This window comes from Carettochelys insculpta, chromosome 1 (genome assembly GCF_033958435.1).
Source record: "Carettochelys insculpta isolate YL-2023 chromosome 1, ASM3395843v1, whole genome shotgun sequence".
In the NCBI taxonomy this organism is placed as follows: domain Eukaryota; kingdom Metazoa; phylum Chordata; order Testudines; family Carettochelyidae; genus Carettochelys; species Carettochelys insculpta.
In genome coordinates this window covers 181,170,850-181,193,415 of record NC_134137.1, presented here as the reverse complement: position 1 = coordinate 181,193,415, position 22,566 = coordinate 181,170,850, and the positions used below count along the sequence as shown (strand labels likewise).

The window sequence follows — 22,566 nt, the reverse complement described above, 5'->3', positions numbered from 1 at the left end:
TTAAATACATATGTCATCATCATCAATAACCGTGGGCTCAGTGCCCATTGGTGGCTGATGCCTCTCTCACTATTTCCTTCCATCTTTCCCCGTCCAATGCGGAGTGGCCTAGTTTCTGTAGACTAGCTCCGCACCAATCTACTACATCGTCTATCCATTCTCTGTGGGGTCTGCCTCTCCTATTCGAACCATCCATTATGTCGAATACCAGGGTCTTGATTTTTCATTTGTCGTCCATTCTGCAAATATGCCCAAATAGCTGTAGCTTCCGTTTTATAACCTTCTGCAGCAGGTTCTCTTTTGGCTGTATCTTCCTATATCATTCCTCATTGGTGGCCTTCTGCATCCATCCTATTCTCAGAATCTTTATATAACAACTCCTTTCAAATGCCAATATTATTCTTTTTGAATCTTTCATTACTACCTATGTCTCACATCTGTACAACATGCTGAATACACGTTTTCAAGATGCCCAGCTTTGTTCTTAAGCTAATTGCTTTGCTTTCCCAGATCTTATCCATCGCCTTCAAACTCGCTCTTGCTCTCGCTATTCTAGTCGCTATTCCCTTCTTTCAGTCTAGATCATACGTTATGTTGCTCTCCAGATATGATATTTAGGATCTCTCAGTTAAAACTGGTTCCTGAAGAGACCACTTTCTTTTAAAGTGGGTTAAGCTAGTTTTGGTGAAAAAAAATCTTCTAAAATTACAGTAAGGCTTCTTAATGATGTATACGTTGAAAGTTAAGGAGAAAGACTTCCTTTTAAATTTGGCATTTAAAAAGGAAAGAACAGCTCTTCAACCATCATTTGACCTTCTAAGTTTGTCAGAGCCAATGAGCCACAGCAGGTTTCCTAATGAAAAAGTTATTACATTTTCAAATTTGATTGCAGTCAAATAATCTTTGGTACTGGGAACAAGATTACAGCTAGAATTCAGGAAACTAAGTTTTATCCTTTTCTGCTACCATGTGGCAAAAAGGGAATGTGCAATAACATCTGTCTGAACGGTGCCATAATTCAGAAGCCCCATGTTCGGTTTACCTAAAATCTGAAAGAATAAACTTCATCTTGAGCACAGATTTAGTGCTATGAACTTTGAGAGTCGGAACTATTCATGTGGATTTCAGGGATGGGCTAAACTCAAGCTTATAACTGTGTTTCCACTGTAACTGGCTACTTTTATTATAAATGAGAAAGTAATTCTGTTGAAAGAAAATGTGTCTCTGATACAATCACTGTAACTATTTCCAAAGCACATCTTGTTTTACTATCTGAAAAGTACTTACAATTTTATAAAACTCACTTTTAGATGGGAACAACTGTTGTCTCAATAGTTAGAAGTGATTCATTAACATCTGGATTTCTTACAGCCCACACATGAAAATGATGAAAACAAAAACAGTATTAACTGGGCATAGCGCCTTGTTTGCAGATTTAAAATAAAAAGAAGTGTAAGGAAGGGGGGAGATAGCACAGCAGTTAGCACGTTGACTTTGTAAACCCAGGGTTGCGAGCTCAATCCTTGAGAGGCACCTTTCAAGGGTCTGGGGCAAGTTAGATTTAAAAAGAAAAGAAAAGGAGATCTGTCAGGGATGGGGACTGGTCCTGATGTGAGTGCAGGGGACTAGACTTGATGACCTCTCAAAGTCCCTTCCTCTCCTATGATACAGGGAACGAAACTGAAGCAAACAAGTTCCATTGCATCAGTGTTCAAACAAAATCAGCTTGTTTTAATAATTGCTAACAAAATCCATTCATTTAAAAAGCTTAAAATGAACCTTGTTAAGATATGAAGAGCTAAGGCCACTGAATTCACATCAATTCAAGATGGCACACTTGAAAACTGATTTCTGAAATTAAAAAAAAACATCAAGGCTATCAGCACAATCATCTAATTAGTTTTTATTAGCTATGAATACTGTCTGCAAAATATTTTAAGATTTAAATATTCTGGTTTCAAAAATCTTTAAAACAGAATTATGAAAATTTACAGTATGGGATTTACACAGCCACACTACAGACAAGTCTTTCTTTAGAGAGTTATTAGAAATGTGATGTTTCCATTAAAAATTAAAGTTAATATTAAATTCATTTTTAAACTGAATCTCTACTATGAAACTGGAAATTTAAACATTTATCACAAATATTAACAGGGTGCTTACATAACAAGGATAGGTCATTATTTCTAAAGAGAAAACAGCTGATAGGAGAGCTTCATCTTGGTCCCCACTTAATATCTTTTACACCGTGAAACTGTCTTTTCAAAGCATGACTGTCTGCCCATTCTGAATTTAAATAGGAGTCGTCATCATTTTCTTCTAATTTCTGCAAAATAAAATTAACAAAGAAAGCTTTTGTGAAATAATTGAAAATAGTTATATTTGCTTCACTCTATTTGTAAAATCACTTGTTACCTTTAGCTCCTCCTGTTTCCTGTAATAGTACAGCATCATCTGTTTTTGTTCTTCATTACTAATCACAGGTTCACGTGATGGGGCTCCTTGTCCTTTCTGAAAGTTAATTGATAACATTTATTCACATGGTATGCTCAGTAAAAAAAAAAAAAAAAAAAAGTAAATCAGAATCTTGAAGTGCTAAACAAAGATGGCAAAACAATTTCCTCAAACAGTACATCATCTCAAAGCTCATGGCTTTCTATAAACACAAAAGAATCAACATTAAAGTTTAATTTAAACTGAAAAACATTCCTCTACATCTGAGGCCCAATCTGTTATATTATAATCAATGGGAGTACTGAGCTTAATAATTATAATCCCCTCCTATTTTATTATTAACTTAAAATAATTAAAATTTCTACTATAATACTTAGAAACAGACAGCTTGATTCTATACTCACTGACATCACTGGTAAAGCAGTCATTGGCTTTAATGGTGCAGGATGAGAGCTGTAATTCTTAAGGTTGCAACATAAATGCAATAATAAAATTTTTTAAAGATGTGTTTTTTTAAGTTCTATTTTTCCCACAATCCTAACATTCTCAGCAGATGTTTCATTATTGTCCTCATACGCATAACAAACTCAGTATCTAAATTTGTGAAGTACATGATGGGCTTCTCTCCCAAATCATTATGTTAAATTTTAAATTCAAAGACTAGTTTATCCATGTTCGATCAGTTTGGCTAATAACATTCTACTCAGATGCTGAAAAATACTTGAATTCACAAAAAGTAATTAAAACTTAGATTTAATCTTTAATCAGTTCGTCAGATATTAAATATGACAGAAATGCTCATATAACATTTATGTATGAAATTCAATAGTATCAAACAATATATCTGCATACCCCAGAAATAAGCCTGCATAACAAATGAGAAAACAGACTACTTCAATGACAACTGATGACTGCTCAGAACTTTCAAAAGGTGGGTTGCTTACTGAAGTCCCAAAATATCGATTTAGGTGCCTAATTTTAGGTACTCATTTTTGAAAGTGTTTGCCCAGGATGTTAACATGTAGAATACTAAAGGTATAATCCTACAAATATGATCACAACCCTGGATTTAAAACAAAAAAGCAATCAAGTAGCATTTTAAAGACTAATAATTTATTAGGTGAGCTTTTGTGGGACAGACCCACTTCTTCAGACCATAGCCAGACCAGTACTTTGGAAAGAGAGGCTGTTGAACTCTCTTTTATATTCAAATTCGACACATTAACGTGGTTTGAACTGGGATGGGAATTTTTTAGGTCATTATAGGGACTCTTTTGCATACTTGGCTTAATCTAATTCTTGATTCCCCCCCACCCCTGCCCCTCTACTCTCTGATTTGCTCATCTTAATAATATTTTTCTGATTTGTCAACCTTGATTACTATTTTTGGTTCTCTGTGCCTTAAATATTGAGTCGGTTCTGGTATGGCTATGATCTGAGGAAGTGGGTCTGTCCCACGAAAGCTCATCACCTAATAAATTATTCTGTTAGTCTTTGAAGTGCTACTGGACTGCTTTTTTGTTTTGATAGTATATAGACTAGCACAGCTTCCTCTCTGTTACTATTCAAAATATATGAAATTGACATTCTAGTTAATGTCTTTGTGCTACTGTTCCTGGGGACCTGCAGCTCTGAGGCAGCTCTGTTATGGAGACTGTCCCAAGGCCAGGAACCTGACTGCTATACACATACTGAACAGATCACAACTTTCAAAACTTTCATTTATATTAGCTGAAACTTATTTTGGTAGCCCTGAAGACTGGAGTCATGAACCCCTGGGCACGACAGCTAAAGTGGCTACTTAGAATGCTGCCAGACTCGAAACACTTAATTCACCCTACAGAGATGTTCAAGCTATAAACTCACTGTGTCCAATATGCTGTGCATTTGCATATGTGGTGAATTGGACACTGTGGTGTGACGAAGCAGCTTGTTAGAGCTGCGCACGTGGAGTGCCCCTCCGCGCACGTGCCTAGTGCATGGTGGCAGAAGTGGGTCTTCTTGTGGCTTGCTTGGGCCATGTGACAGCTTGCGCAGGGTGGCAGAGTGTGGCTCAGGCAGTGGCTCTGGTGAATCTCCAGCAGTCGGCGGGGGTGGGGGCGGGAGAGAAGTGGTGGAGAGGGCACCTGGCTTGGGGTGGGGGCAGGAGAGCTGTGGTGATTGTTAAATTTCTTTTAGACACCACTGCTATAAACTGTTCTTCAGACAATACATTTCAGTTCTTCCCTATATTCTTGAGAGAGTTTCTCTATAAATCTTGTTACCTTCTTTAAATGAAAAATCAGATTTTGACATAACATCTCAGATGACTCAATAAAGAATAAATCTTCCTGGCAGATAAATTGAGATGTTTGGAGTCTTGTGACATCAACTTTGTGGGTCTGTGCTGTTTGGCACTTTCATGAACTGATGCTACTCAGAGAGAGAGAGGGATATGGATAGTTTGGTACTGAGAAGTTGGTACCAAGTGAACTGCCATATGAGAGGGTACCATGTTTACTTGGTGACCAGATTTTGCTAAGACATCAAAGGACCCAATCTGGGCTATACATTGCCTTTTGGGTGAGTAATCTGAAAATCTCTTTGCCAGATTTTACTAGGCAAGGTGAGAAAGGTGACCTGTAGTCCTGTACTCATTTTTCTTGCCTGTGCCTTTCACATGACTGGGGTAGAGGAGGAATTAGCTGCTCTGAAGTCTTGATCACTGACGGGTTTGAGCTCTTTGAATCAAGCTGGAGTTGAGCCACAGCTCAGAGTAGCACTGTCTGAGGAAGACTGTTCATAAGAATGGACGTAATAGTCAGACCAAGAATCCATCCAGCCCAATATCCTATCTTCCAATAGTGACCAATGCCAGGTGTCCCAGAGGGAATGAACAGAAGAGGCAATCATCAAGTGATCCATTCACTGTTGCCCATTCCCAGCTTCTGCCAAACGGAGCCTAGGAACACCATCCCTGCCCATCCTGGCTAATAGCCATTGATGGACTATTCCTTCATAGATATATCAAGCCCTCTTCTCTGTGTCTGAGGAAGCTCTCCCTGAATACTCTGGAAGAAAAAGAGTTTAAGACAGGCTCTCTCAACTTGTGTGGCCTCTCGGAAGAGCAACATACTGAGCATCTATGAGGGATGTGCCCCTCACCAAGACAAAAAAGGCAGCTTAAATGACTGTCATTGAGCAAAAAAGTCTCATCAACAGATAGGCAAGTTTTGAACCCTCTGGGCTTTTTTTTCAGCCATACTTCTAGAGACATCATGGTACTGGTGAAGTCCCAAGCACAAATAGTTTCTCTCTTTCTTTCTTTCTTTCTTTTTCTCTTTTTTTTCTAAAAGAGGGACAATGGGTATAAAAATAGGAAAAATTAAACTTACCATATTCTCTCTCTCTCGCTCACACACACACACACACACACACACACTGAAAGTCACACAACGCTCACAGAAACTGTTAGGGGATCCTCTCTAGGGCTATGTCTACATGACAGTCCTATTTCAAAATAACCACACACAAAATGCATTTTAAAAGTAGCACCCAGCTATTCAAAAGTATATTCAAGGATATGTGCAGGATTTCACTGCTGACTAAAGGAATTAATAAAAACCAGACAATTTGAAATCTTCAAGTCAATCTCAATTTATCACATTAAAGACACCCAACCTAAAATCAGCCAAGTCCATTTTCTAAATCTATTTGAAATGCTCTGCTATAAAAAACTCATTGTTGAATCATACACAGAAACTGACAGTAATACTCACTTTCTGTATCTTCACAATGATTTTAGTTTTCTCATTTTTGCCCACAAAGTCTGAAAGTTTGTTAGTTCTTTTTAACTCCTTTGCTGCCCACCACAATTGTGCTTCAGACTCTTCAATAACCTCAAGTCCAGCCTGTGATAATTACAGTTCGCGAGAAAAAATAGGACACTGGTAATTTTTGTATATACAGAGACTTCTGCAACAACCTTCCATAATCAATTTATAAGAGAATTCCTGTCTGAGAGTAACAGAAAGGACAATAAATATTTCAAATTCTCTTGGATTTACACTCTTATCCTTATTAAAATAAAAGTTACTGCTATATTTTTCTTCCTCTGATCTCAATTCATATGTTGGAGGGGCCAAAACCACAGTATCACCTTCCACATTTCTCCATCAAAATGTTTATTTCTCACAAGTGGTATTATAAGGATAGCAGATATTTAAAATGGACAGCCAAATAAAACCACGTAAGCTCAGATTTGTATGGAGGGTGTTCAACTGAATATATGTTTGTTCATCTTATTTTCAATTAATTTATTGATGCTCCATGTACTTTTTCAAATATATTGAGAAACCACAAGAAATAAGAATACATACAAGAAATCCAATAGCCACTGACACATATAAATGGAAAAATTCTCCTTTTCCTTCCAAGAGCATAAATTGAACCCAAGCACTGTACATAAGCCAAATATATTATTACATACATGAGTTCCCGACAAGTCTTCTTTATCTTCAAACTCCATTCTAATTGGATCATGTGGAGGCAATCCCATCGGATAAACAATCATTACAGCACCTCGGAGCTGGTCCAGTGCATCTTTCACCATCTCCATATTAACACATACATTAGCTTGAACTTGTTTCTAAGATACAAACAGGAGTACTGTTACAATTTAAACAAAGTAATTAAGTTAGGAGGAAAGCATCTGTTTTGAAATCACTTCGTGTTAAACAGCGTGATACTGAAATGAGGCCACTTGGTCAAAGCGAAACTTTATGCCACAGCAAATCACATTTAGTTCTTTTTATCATGATTCATGAAGCAGCTGCATAAAGCAGTAAACTCTTCTCTTGTTATTCTATTTGCTTGTACTGGCAAAGAACTGAAATCCCAAACAGCCATTCAATAGTGTTAAATGTAATCCATCATACAATTAAATAACAACATTTCTGTTGTAGTTATCTATGGAACAAAGGCATTCAAATAAGCCTGCCAATAATTGTAGAAACTGAATCAGGAAATCTCTTATTTTGACTAACTGTGATTCATGGACAAAAGTTAATAAGTATCAAAAGTCAGATAAGGGCTACAGAAGTGGCCCTACAGACTTGAGACAAAGTAAAAAAGCACATGCAAATGAAAGACAAGACTGAGCAAAACACAAATGGGATCTGCTCTTACATCAATGCTTAGCACTTAATACAGCACAGACACTTAATTGCCATATGACTGGAACACAGAGTCAAGGTGGATGATGTGGTTGCTCCCCTCTACTTGGCACTGGTGAGGCCACATCTGGAATACTGTGTCCAGTTTTGGGCTCCCCAGTATAAGAAGGATGTGGATGTGCTGGAGCAGATTCAGCAGAGGGCAATGAAAATGATTAAGGGGCTGGAGCACATGACCTATGAGGAGAGATGGAGCGATCTGGGCTTCTTTAGTTTATACAAGAGAAGACTGAGGGGTGATTTAATAGCAGCCTTCAACTTCCTGAAGGGGTGCTCTAAAGAGGATGGAGAGAGAACTCATTGATGACAGATGGCAGAACAAGGGGTAATGGTCTGAAGTTACAGAAGGGGAGGAGTAGCTTGGATATTAGGAAAAACTACTTCACCAGGAGCGTGGTGAAGCACTGGAATGTGCTGTCTACAGAAGTGATGGAATCTCCATCCCTAGAGGTTTTTAAGTCCCGGTTTGACAAGGTCCTTGCTGGGATGACTTAGTTGGGGTTGATCCTGACTGAAGCAGGGAGCTGGACTGGATGATCTCCTGAGGTCCCTTCCAGCACTACGATTCTATGATTCTATGTAATTTTTTTTTAATTGGACTAACTTTTGTTAGTCAAAGAGCTCCGTGTAAACTTGAAAGCTTGTCTCTCTCATCAACAAAAGTTGTTCCAGTAAAAAAAATTACCTCACTCACTTTGTCTCTCTAACATCCTGGGACTGACACAGCTCCAACATAAGACACAATATGTAACTGGAATAATCATTGAACAGAAGCTGCAGCTGAAACATACTTTTATATTTTACTATGAACTTTGTCTTGCCAAAGTTTTCAGCTCAGGGAGTTATTGAAAAAGGAGACTAAAAGAATGATGCCTTCTTGTGAACATTATTAGACTCATTAGCTGTCAAGTCCAATACATTACTTCCCAATCTGTAAGGCCAAACTTGGCAAGAAAAATATCATATAGGTTCATTTTCATCATTATGGAGTGATAATTTGAAAACAAATAACCTCCAAACCCCAAGTAAGCTGACTATACTTTTAGGCGCTTGGCTATAAATAAGGTATATGCAAATTAAAAAAAACCCACGTTTTCATCTTTCATCCAAAAATGCAAAGCACTTCACAAAAATACAATATATAACCAATTTCAACACACTACTGAAATCCAGCATCCTCCAGAGCAGGTGTCTGCAGCCAAAACAGGGAGAAGAGCCATTTTTTTCATTTTCAGTTACTAAGTTAGTACTTCAAATGTCACAAAGCACGTGAATATGAGACAGTCCTTAATAAATAATGTCAGATGGCACTTTTTGTTACCCCTCTTTTAAGAACAGTGCACACATGATTTGTAACAGTTAAAAAGTTAAGCTACCCCCATCCCCAGACTTTACCCGCTTCAGCTCCCAAGACCACCCTTTTATCCCCAAACTTTACCCCCCAGGCCACAAACTGACCCTCATCCCCAGGCTTAACCCCATCAGCCCCAAAAAAGCCCTCCCATCCCCCCAGTGGGAAAAGCTGAAAGCCCAGGGTGTGGGCAGACCCCCTGCAGTGCCTGGAGGTGGGAGGGAGTCACTGTGCTGGGTGTGCACCCTGGTCTCGACACAACCGCAACAAGCCATGCAGTCCAGCCCTGCTTGCGCTGGTTTGAGCTTCGCAGGAGGTTCGAGCAGCCCTTCGGATTGGACAGCAGCTCCCGTGTGACTGGGAGTCAGAATCCGCTCACCCTCCCTCTGCCCGCTGGCAGCTGCCTGGTCTCCTCCTCCTCTTCCCCAGCGTGACTCCGGCAGGGCAGGCTCGGCCGCACCTCCCCACAGGTCTCCCTCCCCCGTGTGCAGGTTGTGCCCTACCTTGCAGGCTTTCACTTCCGGGGCTCCCTGCCACCGCTGACTCCACTTGCAGCTCTGGAGGCTGCTGCTGCTTGAACAAAAAAAACTGAAGTCCACTTTAACGGCAGGCTTTGTTTAAGCACTGGTAGCCTCCAGAGCCGCAAGTGGAGTCAGCAGCAGCACACTTGGAGACACAAGGGGCTCCTTAAAGAGCTACAGGTTGCCAACCCCTGCTCCAGGGTAAAAAATACAGCAATGCTATGTAATAGTTCTGGTCAGAAAATGAAAATACAGTATCAAGCAGCAAATTTCATGCTGGCATTCCTTTAGAGCAGAGACCACATTTGCAGGGGACAATTGAGCAAGGGATACAAAATTTCATCTCAGCAATTTACTAATAATCTACCTCTTATTTAGAAATAACAGTGTGCAATGGCTTCATACATATGAGCTGCTGAAATGATCAACATAACCAGAACAGCCAAATGGCACTAATTTAAAACCAGCAGATCATCATTCGTGGCACACACAAGCAGGGTCACAACCATGAGGGAACTGCTGAATGCAAATTGGAACTTATGTAACATGCCAGTAGTGCCTAAACTTTGACTAGCATGTTTTCCAAATCAAATCACAGAAAATGGGGAGATAGGAGACTAGACAGCAATTGGCAAAAATCAACTGACAAGTAGTAATTTTCTGAGTAGAAACTTCGCATGTTTGCAAATGGACAACCATCCTTGCTCAGTGGAATACTAATGATCCCTGTCATCAATCGAATTATAGTTACATCATCCGCTTTAATCAACCAGGATGGACCAATGTCAAGTGATGCAGTCATGGAACCCAAAACACCAGAGACATCACAATAAGAAACCAAAATGAAAATGACAGGGAGTCAAACCACAAACTCTTAGTCATAGACTATGAGACCAGTTCCAAGTTCTAGTTTAATACTACTAAGCTTTAAAAAAAAAAAAAGACTCAGTTGAAGGATGAAAGAGACAGACAGGTGAAGAGTCTATCATGAATAATTAAACTGCTCACAAACAAGTATTTTATCTGGAAGGTTCTTTGCAAGGACACGCTATATTTCTGTCTCGGTGCAAAAGCGTGCCTTCATATAGTCATTGCACAGAAGACTACCAGGTTACTGATGGCTCTCCAGCCATCTTCTCTCGAATTGGTGCCCCAAATCCCATAGAGTCCTGGCAAACCATTATGACACGTGGGAAGATGATGCACAGAGGACAGAGTGGGTTATGAGCAGGCTCTAGCTGCAAGCAGCAGTTGGTAAGTTAAGTGATACCCGTGGCTTGCTGCTATCGCATATGACTTGGCAACAGAAGCCAAAAAAATCCAAATCTGAAGAAATAGTGCATCATTAATACCACTATACATCTAGAATATATCCCAACCTAAAATCCACATCAATTAGAATGTTCATTTTAAATCTAATGGGGTTAAAAAACAGGACTATAAATCCTCATAGTTTGCAACATTCTTCTGTCAGGCTATGTCTAGACTGGAGGGTTTTGTTGACAGAAGCTTTGTCAGAAGCCATCTTGCAACAAAATTTCTGTTGATAGACCATGTCCAGACACCAAAGTGCATCAAGCGAGAGATCCGCTTTCCTGACAGAGAGCGGCCAGACATCCTGAGCGCTCTCTTGACAAAAGGGCCACCTGGAACCATGTGAGCCAGAATTGCAGGCCACCAGTTCCTTCCAAGAGGCAGTTCCCTGCCCCAGCTGCAGGCTTGCCTAACCCTGCAAGGGACAGCAAAGCCCTCGCAGTGCCTGCTGTGCTTGCCCTGCATTTCCGGGTGATACAGCTGGGCCCTGGATACCATGCAGTTGGAGCTGCACCTCAGCTTGCAATGTCCCCAAATGGGCATGCTGCAGCTTGTTCTGAACTTTCGGACAGCTGCCTTCCTATTCCTCAGCAAGAGTGACCCTGAGATCATTTTTGGGGTTGTTGTCCTGGCTGCAGGACTACACACTTGCAACTGCACCCCAGGGTGGACAGGCAGCTTTGGAGGCACCACGCCAGTTCGGACTGGTGGGACCAGCTGGTTATGGAGCAGTGGGATGACTAGCTGTGGCTCCAAAACCTCTGCATGCAGAAGGCCCCCTTCTTAGAGCTCTGTGCCTGGCTCACCCCTGCCCGCGGGAGACATGACAACCAGCTGCGGCCCATCATCCCTGTGGTGAAGCAGGTTGCAACTGCCTGCTGGAATCTCACCACCTCCGACAGCTACCACTCGCTGGACAAACAATTTGGTGTGGGGAAGGCCATCATGGACCTCCTTGTGGAGGTAACTCACTCTCAGGCTGTGGTCTCTACATGGGGGAGGGAGGGAGTGTCCCGCCAACGAGGGACCCTCAGGAAGCGGGGTTGAGGGTATGAGGGGCCCAGACTTGTTCAAGGGTGCTGTGGGGGATGGCCCTGTTCAGTCTGACGAAAAATTAACTACATTTAGAAATGTGTAGATTAAATACCTTTTGGTCAGTAATACAGTGCATCATATAACTGAGTAACTATTAAAGTAGTTGAAATTGGATGATCTGTAATAACAGAAGATTGGTTTTGATGGCTGAGAAATCTCTTCCAGTACTGTGTTCCCACTTTTCCATATCCTACCTGGTTTAGGCCATGATCCTTCCAAGGCTTATCCACATGCTTAAATTGAATCACATGTAGTCAACTGAGTTCAATGAAACTAGGGACGTGCACATGTTTGCAGGACTGAGGCAGACGTTACTCAATTCCACTCTACGAATATCTGTCTATGTTTTGTCGATATGCTACTTGTTTGACATAGGCTACGTCTACACGTGAAGCCTACATCGAAATAGCTTATTTCGATGTAGCAACATCGATGAATAACGTCTACACGTCCTCCAGGGCTGGCAACGTCGATGTTCAACTTCGACGCTGCGCGGCACCACATCGAAATAGGCGCTGCGAGGGAACGTCTACATGCCAAAGTAGCACACATCGAAATAAGGGTGCCAGGCACAGCTGCAGACAGGGTCACAGGGTGGACTCAACAGCAAGCCGCTCCCTTAAAGGGCCCCTCCCAGACACAGTTGCACTAAACAACACAAAATACACAGAGCTGACAACTGGTTGCAGACCCTGTGCCTGCAGCATGGATCCCCAGCTGCCGCAGAAGCAGCCAGAAGCCCTGGGCTAAGGGCTGCTGCCCACGGTGACCATAGAGCGTCTCTCAACCCCTCAGCTGATGGTCGCCATGGCGGACCCCGCTATTTCGAAGTTGCGGGACGCGCAACGACTACACGGTCCCTACTTCTACGTTGAACATCGAAGTAGGGCGCTATTCCTATCCCCTCATGGGGTTAGCGACTTCGACGTCTCGCCGCCTAACGTCGAAGTTAACTTCGAAGTAACGTGCACATGTAGACACGGCTATAGAAGCACAAACGCAACAATCACTTTTAGCCAAACACTTTTCCTTAAACACCTTGGCTTTTGAAATTCTTTTAAAATCCATACATTGAGGGTATGTCTAGGCTGCAGGGTTTTGTCAACATTTCTAATTGTAGTTTATTTTTCATCAGAAAAATCTGACATTTACACTAAGAATGTATCAATAACAAATAAAAATTAAGAGCATGTGGATGGAATGAAGTGTGGTTTAATTATTTATTGCAAAGTTGAGATGCCAGCATCAACTCAAGAGTTTAGTATCTATATCTCGTTATAACATCTTGCCTCAAGTTATTAACAAAATTGATAAGGATTTCAGATTTTATCAGACTATTCAAATTATTTCACACTGCTGCTGGAAATTACTATCTTTTGCATTCAAACAAATTCATTGTTTCTGAAAAACAGAAAGATTAAGTGTTACTTTCAAATCTTACCTTAGAGATCAGTGCTTTAGCTTCCTCTACTGTCTTTTTTAAAACTTCTTTCATTTTCTCATTTGGAGCTTGAAAACAATATATGCATCATTTAATACACTATATTAACATTCCTTGCTATAAATATCTGCTTAAAAATGCAATCTCTTACCTACTGTAAGCAAGTTTCTTTAAACACTACTAAATCATGAATACAGAACTCATGCTACTTATTTTCACTCTATTTGTAAGTCTATGAATTCATAATCAAGTTTCTTTACAGTAAACAAAAAACAAAGCAAAAAAATTACAATCAAAGGCAAGATTTTGACAGGCACCCAGAAGGTCACTTTGATTGGGCTTTGCCTTTTAAATGGTCTTAATCGACTGAACGTAACTTCAAATAAATCCAAAAGGTAGAGTCCTCACAAACATCACCTAGAGCTTGACTCTCTTGTATAACCTCTGGCTCATATTACACCTTTTTTTTTTCTATCATTCTCTACTGTGTAAAATTCTGAACTATGCTTTTATGGAAACTAGAGCTTTAAATTTCTGGACCTTGAATAATAAATGTGGTTACATGAATACAAGTGGTCAGATGGGTAGGTGTGATAGTCTGTTTCAGCCAAAACAACAGAGTCCTGTAGCATCTGAAAGACTTATAAATTTATGTGGGCATAAGTTTTCATGGGCTGGAAACTACTTCATTAGATGCCTTGTTGTTTTTGATAAGGTGAATGTAACTTGAAAAAATAAAAATAAAAACTAAAGGGGCACTGCACCTTCCTTCTACTAAGAGGAATTAGTGATATTGAGCACAGAAACTGAGAGCAAGGAAACTCTCTCTTCTATGATCTCAATGATTACACTGCTCGGGCATTGGCAGTAAAGAAGAGGAGGAAACTGCCTAATTTCAGTGAAGACAGGTGAGTGAAAAGGAGAGAGGGAGAGAAGGTTAAATAAGGCCTCAGGCCATTTAATGAACAAGGAGAAAAAGAAGTCTTAAATAACAACCTATTCACTAAATGAGGCTGGGGTCATCTGGAAAAAAACAGTACGTGATTGTGTTATTAACAACTATGTGCAGAGGCTGCATAAATTGTTGCACAGTCAATTTTAATTCTGAAACGTCCTAATTTTTGAGTACTTGACTTTCATCATCATCATCAATAACCGTGGGCTCAGGGCCTGTTGGTGTCTGATGCCTCTCTCACTATTTCCTTCCATCTTTCCCTACCCAGTGCGGAGTGGCTTAGTTTCTGTAGACTAGCTCTGCACCAATCTACTACATCATCTATCCATTCTCTGTGGGGTCTGCCTCTCCTATTTGAACCATTCATTATGCCGAATACTCGGGTCTTGATTTTTTGTTCATCGTTCATTCTGCAAATATATGTCCATATAGTTGTAGCTTCTGTTTTATAACCTTCTGCAGCAGGGTCTCTTTCGGCTCTATCTTCCTATATAATTCCTCATCATTGACCTTCTGCATCCATCCTATTCTCAGAATCTTTCTATAACAACTCCTTTCAAATGCCAATATTCTTCTTTTCGAATCTTTCGTTATCACCCGTCTCACATCCGTACAACATGCTAATGAATAGACACGTTTTCAAAGACGCACAGCTTCGTTCTTAAGCTAATTGCTTTGCTTTTCCAGATCTTATCCATCACCTTCAAACTCGCTCTTCCTTTCGCTATTCTAGTTGCTATTCCCTTCTTACAGTCTAGATCATGTTATGTTGCACCCCAGTATAACTTCTCTACGTTTTCTAGTTCAATACCATCGACACTAATCTTCCTTCCTATTGCAAGCTTATTATTGTTTTACCAAAGGAAAAAGAGTAGCCCAGATGTAGCAAGTTTAATTTATTATAAGATTACAGCCAAATATGGAGTTTCTATGGATTTAAACTGCTGCCCAATAATACTTAAACAGCCTTTAAAAATCTCCATTTATAAACTTTAGCATTATTTATAGGAAATGAACTAGCTATCAGATGCAATTTGGCACAAACTATATACTAAGTCAAAATATCAAATAATTTCAAGTTCCTCATGAAATCATGTCTTAGTTAAACATTCTTAAGATGTGTTTACCATGTCCATTTCTTCGTCCAATTTCATCATTTTTAAAGACACTTCCACCACTTGGTACACATTTATCTGCCCATTCATCCTTTAATTTCAAATCTTCAATCTGTTCATCTGTCAGTCCTTGCATACTAGGAGGCAAGAAGACACCATGTTCTGCCAGCTCCTCAATTTCTAAAAAAACAAGGTTAGAGTATAGAAGCAATGCTGCATCAAAGGCACTTAATTTGAACAACAGACACCTACCAATTTTTTCATGATACAGGTTCAACCTCTCTGGTCCAGTACCCTGGGGACCTGAGGGGTCCCAGACTAGGGATTTTGCCAGCCCAGGGGAAGTCAATTTTGCCCCCTTGCTGGCATCATCACTTACTCCTAGGTTGCCGTCCCTGCTGTCACCAGTGGCTTCCTGACTCCCCCATCCCTGCAGGCTCCCCAGCCACTGGCTCCTACCCTCATCCGCTCCTCCCCAACCACAGCTTCCCTGGGCTGCAGCTTCCTGCCCAGACGCAGCTGTGGCTTTCCAGGGCTGTGCCTTTGCACACAGCCCCACCTGCAACTTCCTAGGGACATGGCTTCCTGACTAGCCCTAAGGATGAGCTGCCGCAAGCTGATGGTCCCTGTACGAGGGCTTCCCAGGGTTGCAGATTCCTGCCCAGTCCCAGGGATGAGCTGCCACTTGCCAGCTTCCCTAGGCCACACGTGCCTGCCTGGCCCCTGCAATGAGCCACCATAAGCCTGGGCCGCCAGCTTACCAGCCTTGGCTCCCTGGCCACTGTTGGTTCCCCCACGACTAAACCAGCTGTGGCTGTTTTGCCCTGCTGTGGGCTCCTACCACTGGTTTAGCTGGCCCCTCCGCCTCCCAGCCCCGGGACCCTCAGGTCTTGCAAGATCCACAGTCCTGCTGGACAATGGATGTCTGACATTTTCTCATCTGACAACTTCAGAGTTTCAACCTGTACCCCATTAAAAAACATTTTAGATGAAAGCTCAACTCTTCATTGCTAGGCTTCAGCTTTAAAGAGCTGCAGAGGAAATTGTGTAAGCATTTGTACATTAGTGCCACCTGCTGTTTGCTGCCACCACATTTTTCTACTGATAATTCCAAAATCTTTATTTAATTTCACATTTTTGAGCAGTGAAACATTTGAATAATGGCACAACCATACTTTGTGATATACAGTTTAAAAATACACACACACACACACACACACACCCTGCTATCTATAACCTATGAAGGAAGAGAAGCTAAAACTCCAAAATTTTTAAATTTAGTTTTCCCAACTTCGACATTTCAAGCTTCTGGAAAATACAATTGCATTACAATACCCCAAGATTTATACTGAAATGCTGTCTCTGCATTAAGTCAGGCCTGGGAACTTTTAAGAACAGAAGAGCTTTTGCAATATGAGGCATCACAGCAGCATAAGTTAAAATAAATTAACAGGTTAAACCTACTTTGAAATACGCAAAAAGCAACACAGACCTTCGACTGACAACAGAATGCAACAAATCTTGATTACACCAACTAACAAAAACTTATACGAATGGGTACATCTGTTGATCCGGAATATAGAATTGAGGACAGCATGTAATTGCCGTTTACTACTCATTCAGGAACATAGGTGGCAAAGATACATGAAACCTGCTTGTTCCTCTCTCCTTGGCTAAGATGGCTGCAATATGAATTGCTTTTTGTGGCTAATTTCTCCTTCAACTTCAAAGAAAAAGGACTGCTTGATGTGCAGGTGCTTAGGAGACCCAGGCTCAATTTTTGAGCTGCCTTGAAAATTGATTTGTTTTTGAAAGCAAAGCATTCCCCTATGTCAGGATGAAACATCACAAAAAAAGAAAAAAGAACTCTTGTAACAAAAGGAAGCGCAAGGTCTGAGGTCAAAGAAACTGCCTCTCCAGCTCCCAAAGTTATGGAGAAAATACAACTCCTCATTTTGATTTTCAGCAAAAGTCAATATTTTCCTGCCCAAAATTTCAGTTTTACAATAGCGTATATTTTTGTTTGACAATCATTCGGATGAAAATTTTTGACCAGCTCTAGTCAGTTCCCAGTTCTGCCATTGGCTTCCTGTATGGCCCAGGTCTCCTTACCCTGTGCCTGAGTTCTCCAACCATGAGAGGAAGATAATGGTACTTGTCTACTGCACTACAGTAAATTCTCTCATATCCCGCAGCCCCAAGACCGGGAGGTTACTGGATAGTTAAATATTCCGGATAATAGAGAGGTATACCTAGGGATGCATAACACTAAAGAAAAACAAGGTTAGTTATTAAGGAACAAACAAAAATGTATGCAGAGTACTTTATCAACAACGGGGTACTGTACACTGTAAACTTATACTGCGTTTTCTGTATTTCTTTGTATTTACTTTCATTACATTGTATTTATGGAAAATGTAAGTAAAATTTACTTGTGGTTAAAATGCTGGTTATTTGAAAGTTCCAGATGATAAAATGCCAGATATGAAAGAGTTTGCTATATAAGGCTTTTAGATAGGACGACTATATCTCCCATGGTCACATATGGGATGTGGGGGCTCAGGGAAGGGGCAGGGATGGCACAGCCATGGTGGTCCCCCTCCTCCAGCTAATCCGCCAGCTCCCTCAGTTGGAGAGCATGTACTGACGCAGAGTACGTGCTCTCCAGCAGGCAGCTGCGCCTGCACAGCAGATACGGGACAATTAGTCCCGTTTTTAAAATAAGCTGGGGTGCCTTTTTGGCATCCCGAAGATGGGATGGACGGTCACCCTATCTTTAGATGCTGCAGGGCCACTAACACACAACAAACAGAATTTCCTGGTCACTTGCATGGTATATGTAGAAAAGGAGGAGGAGTTGCACTCTATGTTAGGGAGCATTTTGATTGCTCAGAGCTCCAGTATAAGGAGGGAGAAAAGCCAGTTGAGTGTCTTTGGGTTAAGCTTAGAGGTGGAAGCAATACAGGTGATGTTGTAGTTGGTGTCTGCCATAGATCGCCAGATCAGGGAGAAGAGGTAGATCAGATTTCTTCAGACAGCTAAGAGACGCTTCCAAATCACAAGCCCTGGTCCTCATGGGAGACTTTAATTATCCAGACATTTGTTGGGAGCCCAATACAGCAGCACACAGACTATCCAGGAAGTTTTTGGAGAATGTTCAGGAAAACTACCTGGTACAAGTGCTGATGGAACCAACCAGGGGCCATGCACAACTTGACCTGCTCCTCACAAATAGGGAAGAACTAGTAGGAGAAATAGACGTGGGTGGCAACCTGAGCTGAAGTGATCACAAGATGGTAGATTTCACGATCCTTACAAAAGGAAGAAAGGTGAGCAGGATTATACAGACCCTTATTTCAAAAGAGCAGACTTCAACTCTCTGGGAGAGCTGATGGGCAGAATCCCCTGGGAAACAAAGATGAACGGGAAAGGAGTTCAGGAGAAATGGCAATATTTTAAAGAAGTCTTGCTGAAGGCACAAGAACAAACCTTCCCGCTGCATAGTAAGAAACCCAAATATGGTAGGCAACCAGCTTGACTTAACAGGGAAATCCTTGGTCAGCTTAAACTCAAAAAGAAGGCATATAAGAAGTGGAAACTTGGACAGATGAGTAAGGAGGAGCATAACTATAAGGCTGGAAAATGCCAGGCAGTAATCAGGACAGCCAAAGCACAATTGGAATTGCAGCTGGCAGGGGATGTGACAGGTAACAAGAAGGGTTTCTACAGGCATGTTAACAATAAAAGGGTTATCAGGGAAAGTGTGGGGCCGTTACTGGATGAGAGTACTAACCTAGTGACAGATGACATAAGAAAGGCTGAAATACTCAATTTTTTTTTTGTCTCAGTCTTCACAGGCAAGGAAAGCTTCTACATTATGGCGCTAGACAGTGCAGTACAGTGCAGGAAGGTGGAGAGCAGCTTTTGGTGGTGGAAGGAATGAGTTAAGAGCTACTTAGAAAAACCAGATGCACACAAATCCATGGGTCTGGATTTAGAGCACCCCATGGTACTGAGGGAATTGGCAGATGTCATTGCCAAGCCTTTGGCCATTATCTTTGAAGACTCTTGCACAGATCGGGAGAGGTCCCGGATGACTGGAGAAAGGCAAATGTAGTGGTCGTCTTTAAAAAAAGGAAAGAAGGACAATCCAGGGAACTATAGACTGGTCAGCCTTACCTCAATCCCCTGGGAAAATAATGGAGGGGGTCCTCAAAGAATCCATTTTGGAACACTTGGAGGAGGGGAAAATGATCAAAAGTAGTCAACACGTATTCATCAAGGGCCAGTCGTGTCTGAACAATCTGATCAGCTTCTATGATGAGGTAACTGGCTCTGTGGACATAGGGAATTCAGTGGATGTGATATACCTTGACTTCAGTAAAGCTTTTGCTACATTCTCCCACAACTTCTTGCCCATAAGTTAAGGAAGTATGGATTAGATCGATGGACTATAAGATGGATAGAAAGCTGACTTGACGGTCGGACCCAATGGGTATTGGTCAATGGCTCAATATCTGGATGGCAGTCAGTTTCAAGTGGAGTGCCCCAAGGCTTGGTTCAGGGGCCGGTGTTGTTCAGCATCTTTATTAATGACCTGGATGAGGGATTGGATTGCACCCTCAGCAAGTTTGTGGACAACACCAAGCTGGGGGAGAGGTAGATACACTGGAGGGTAGAGATAGGATCCAGAGTGATCAGGAAAATTGGAGGATTGGGACAAAAGAAATCTGAGGTGGTTCAACAAGGAGAAGTGTAGCATCCTGCACATGGGACAGAAGAATCCCAAGCACTGTTACAGGGTGGGAACCAACTGGCTAAGCAGCAGTACAGCAGAAAGAGACTTAGGGATTATAATGGATGAAAGGCTGGATATGAGTAAACAGTGTGCCCTTCTAGCTAAGAAGGCTAATAGTATATTGGGGTGCATTAGGAGAAGCATTTTGAGCAGATCCAGAGACGTTGTTGTTCCCCTCTATTTGACATGCGTGAAGCCATATCTGGAGCATTGTGTCCAGTTTTGCGTCCCCCAGTACAGAAAGGATGTAAACGTGCTGAAGCAGGTTTAGCGGAGGGCAATGAAAATGATTAAGGGGCTGGAGTACATGACCTATGAGGAGAGGCTGAGAGATCTGGGCTTATTTAGTTTACAGAAGAGAAGACTGAGGGGTGATTTAATAGCAGCCTTCAACTTCCTGAAGGGGTGCTCTAAAGTGGATGGACAGAAACTGTTCTCAGTGGTGACAGAGCACAGAACGAGGGGTAATGGTCTGAAGTTACAAAAGGAGAGTAGATTGGATATTAGGAAAAACTACTTCACCAGGAGGTTGGTGAAGAACTGGAATATGTTGCCTAGGGAGGTGGTGGAATCTCCATCCATCCCGGCTTCACATAGTCGCGGCTGGGGTGACTTAGTTGGGCTGATCCAGCTTGGGGCCAGGGGCTGGACTCAATGACCTCTTGAGGTCCCTTACAACTCTGTGATTCTATGACATGGATCGGGCTAGTACCTGAGCAAATACGCTGCACTTTGAGCCTGCTATTGTAGATCCTGGCAACTTGCTTTGTTAAGTCTTCCAAGGAGATGCTGCATGTTGTTTCCAACAGGAACTGGCTCTCATCACCACGCTTCACATGGAGCTGAACCATCTCTGCAGGGACTGGAAAGAAATGGAAGTTGTTGGCTCCAATTTCCTGTCATATTAGAGAGAGGAAGAGATCACCAGGCACAAGCACCGAGAACCCAGCAATGGGATGCTCCCCACAGGAGACAAGCAACTTCCCTTGAGCTGTAAACAGAAGTAGAATGAGAAACATAGAAATCTTGTCCTGACCAAACAGTGACGTGTGGAGTCCTGCAAATCACCAGACATCCATCCATTTTATATCCACGGGTATCCGCACCCGCAGACGTCAGTGCAGCTATTCACAGGTCACTATCGCAGATATGGACATGGCTATAATTTTTCGTATCTAGATCCCCACAAACATGCGGCTACCTGCAGATATACAGCAGGAAGCTGCTTCCGCGGAGGTGGATATCCGCGCCAGGCTTCTGCACGTGCGGATGTGGATACAGATTAGGGATGTAACTGGTTCGCTGGTAAGTGGGGGAGGGAGCCTGGGAAGCAGCCCTGATCCCCACCACGCTGTGGGAGGAAGGCCGGACCGGGATGACGGCAGGGGGCTGCTCCAGCCCCTACCAGCGACCTGTTAGCCAGTGAACCACTCGCACCCAAACGCGGACACAGGGCTCAAGCGGGGAGGGGGAGGGGCTGTGCGCAGAGGTGCGAGGGCCTCTGTGGGGCCTGTCCGGTGGTGCGCGGGGGGGGGGTGCTGGGGGGGGGGGAGGGGCGAGAGCCTGGGCCGTGGCTCCCCTTCGCCGCAACCGCCTCACCCGTCCCGGAGCTCGAGTCCGATCCCAGCGCTCCCCAGAAGGGCCGGGCCGGGCCGGGCCGGGCCTCAACCACCGCCGCGTCCCTGGAGACCAAGCGCCGCGGCGTGGTTCGGGGGAGGGGCGCCGCTTCGCTCCCGTCAGGCCGCAGCCAATCGGGCCCGGCCCGACCCTGGACGCATGCGCGCTGGGGCCCCGGCACCGCCCCCCGGAGGGGAAGGGAAGGGAAGGGAAAGGCGGCGCGCGTAGACACCCCCCAGCGGCGGCGGCGGCCGGGGCCTTGTAATGCCCGCGCGTGGGCTGGGCGCCAGCCCCCGTCCCGCATCTTCTGCCCCGTCCCCTGGCTGGGCCCTGCACCCCCCGCCCGTACGCTGCCACGTGCTGCCCGGGGGGCTCCCCAGGCCGCGCCACCCTTCTTCAGGGGCATGGCCGCTGGACAGGCCCCAGGGAGCCTCTGGGCGGCTGCAACCGCAATTTCTGCTCCACCACGGGGCGGCTGCCCCAAAGAGCCCCGTCTCCCGCCTTTGGTGCTATTTATTTAATTACGGGGAGGGCCCGTATTTGGTATTTGGCCTCCCGCCAAAGTCTAAACGTCTGGAGTTCATAGTTGAGGTTTGCTTAAAAGTTCTTGGTCTGCCTCCGGGCAGAGGCAGTCGTCAGGCTGAACAGGTTTTGAGCTGCTTGCACAGGGCATTTGTTTTAAACAGAGTGGC

The 22,566-nt window shown here is 43.0% G+C and overlaps 1 protein-coding gene across 1 annotated transcript; it reads right to left on the bottom strand.

Annotated features, from left to right (window-relative positions):
- Window positions 1–1,887: 1,887 nt before the first annotated feature.
- On the bottom strand, window positions 1,888–22,012 carry CFAP298 (cilia and flagella associated protein 298). The gene is made up of 8 exons (XM_074996918.1): window positions 21,857–22,012; window positions 20,970–21,119; window positions 15,472–15,639; window positions 13,390–13,457; window positions 6,923–7,081; window positions 6,213–6,344; window positions 2,416–2,511; window positions 1,888–2,326 (listed from the first exon to the last, which is right to left on the bottom strand). Exons 2-8 carry the CDS (start codon window positions 21,106–21,108, stop codon window positions 2,216–2,218), a joined length of 873 nt encoding a protein of 290 aa, XP_074853019.1. The 5' UTR covers window positions 21,109–21,119; window positions 21,857–22,012; the 3' UTR covers window positions 1,888–2,215.
- Between the last annotated feature and the right edge of the window lie 554 nt (window positions 22,013–22,566).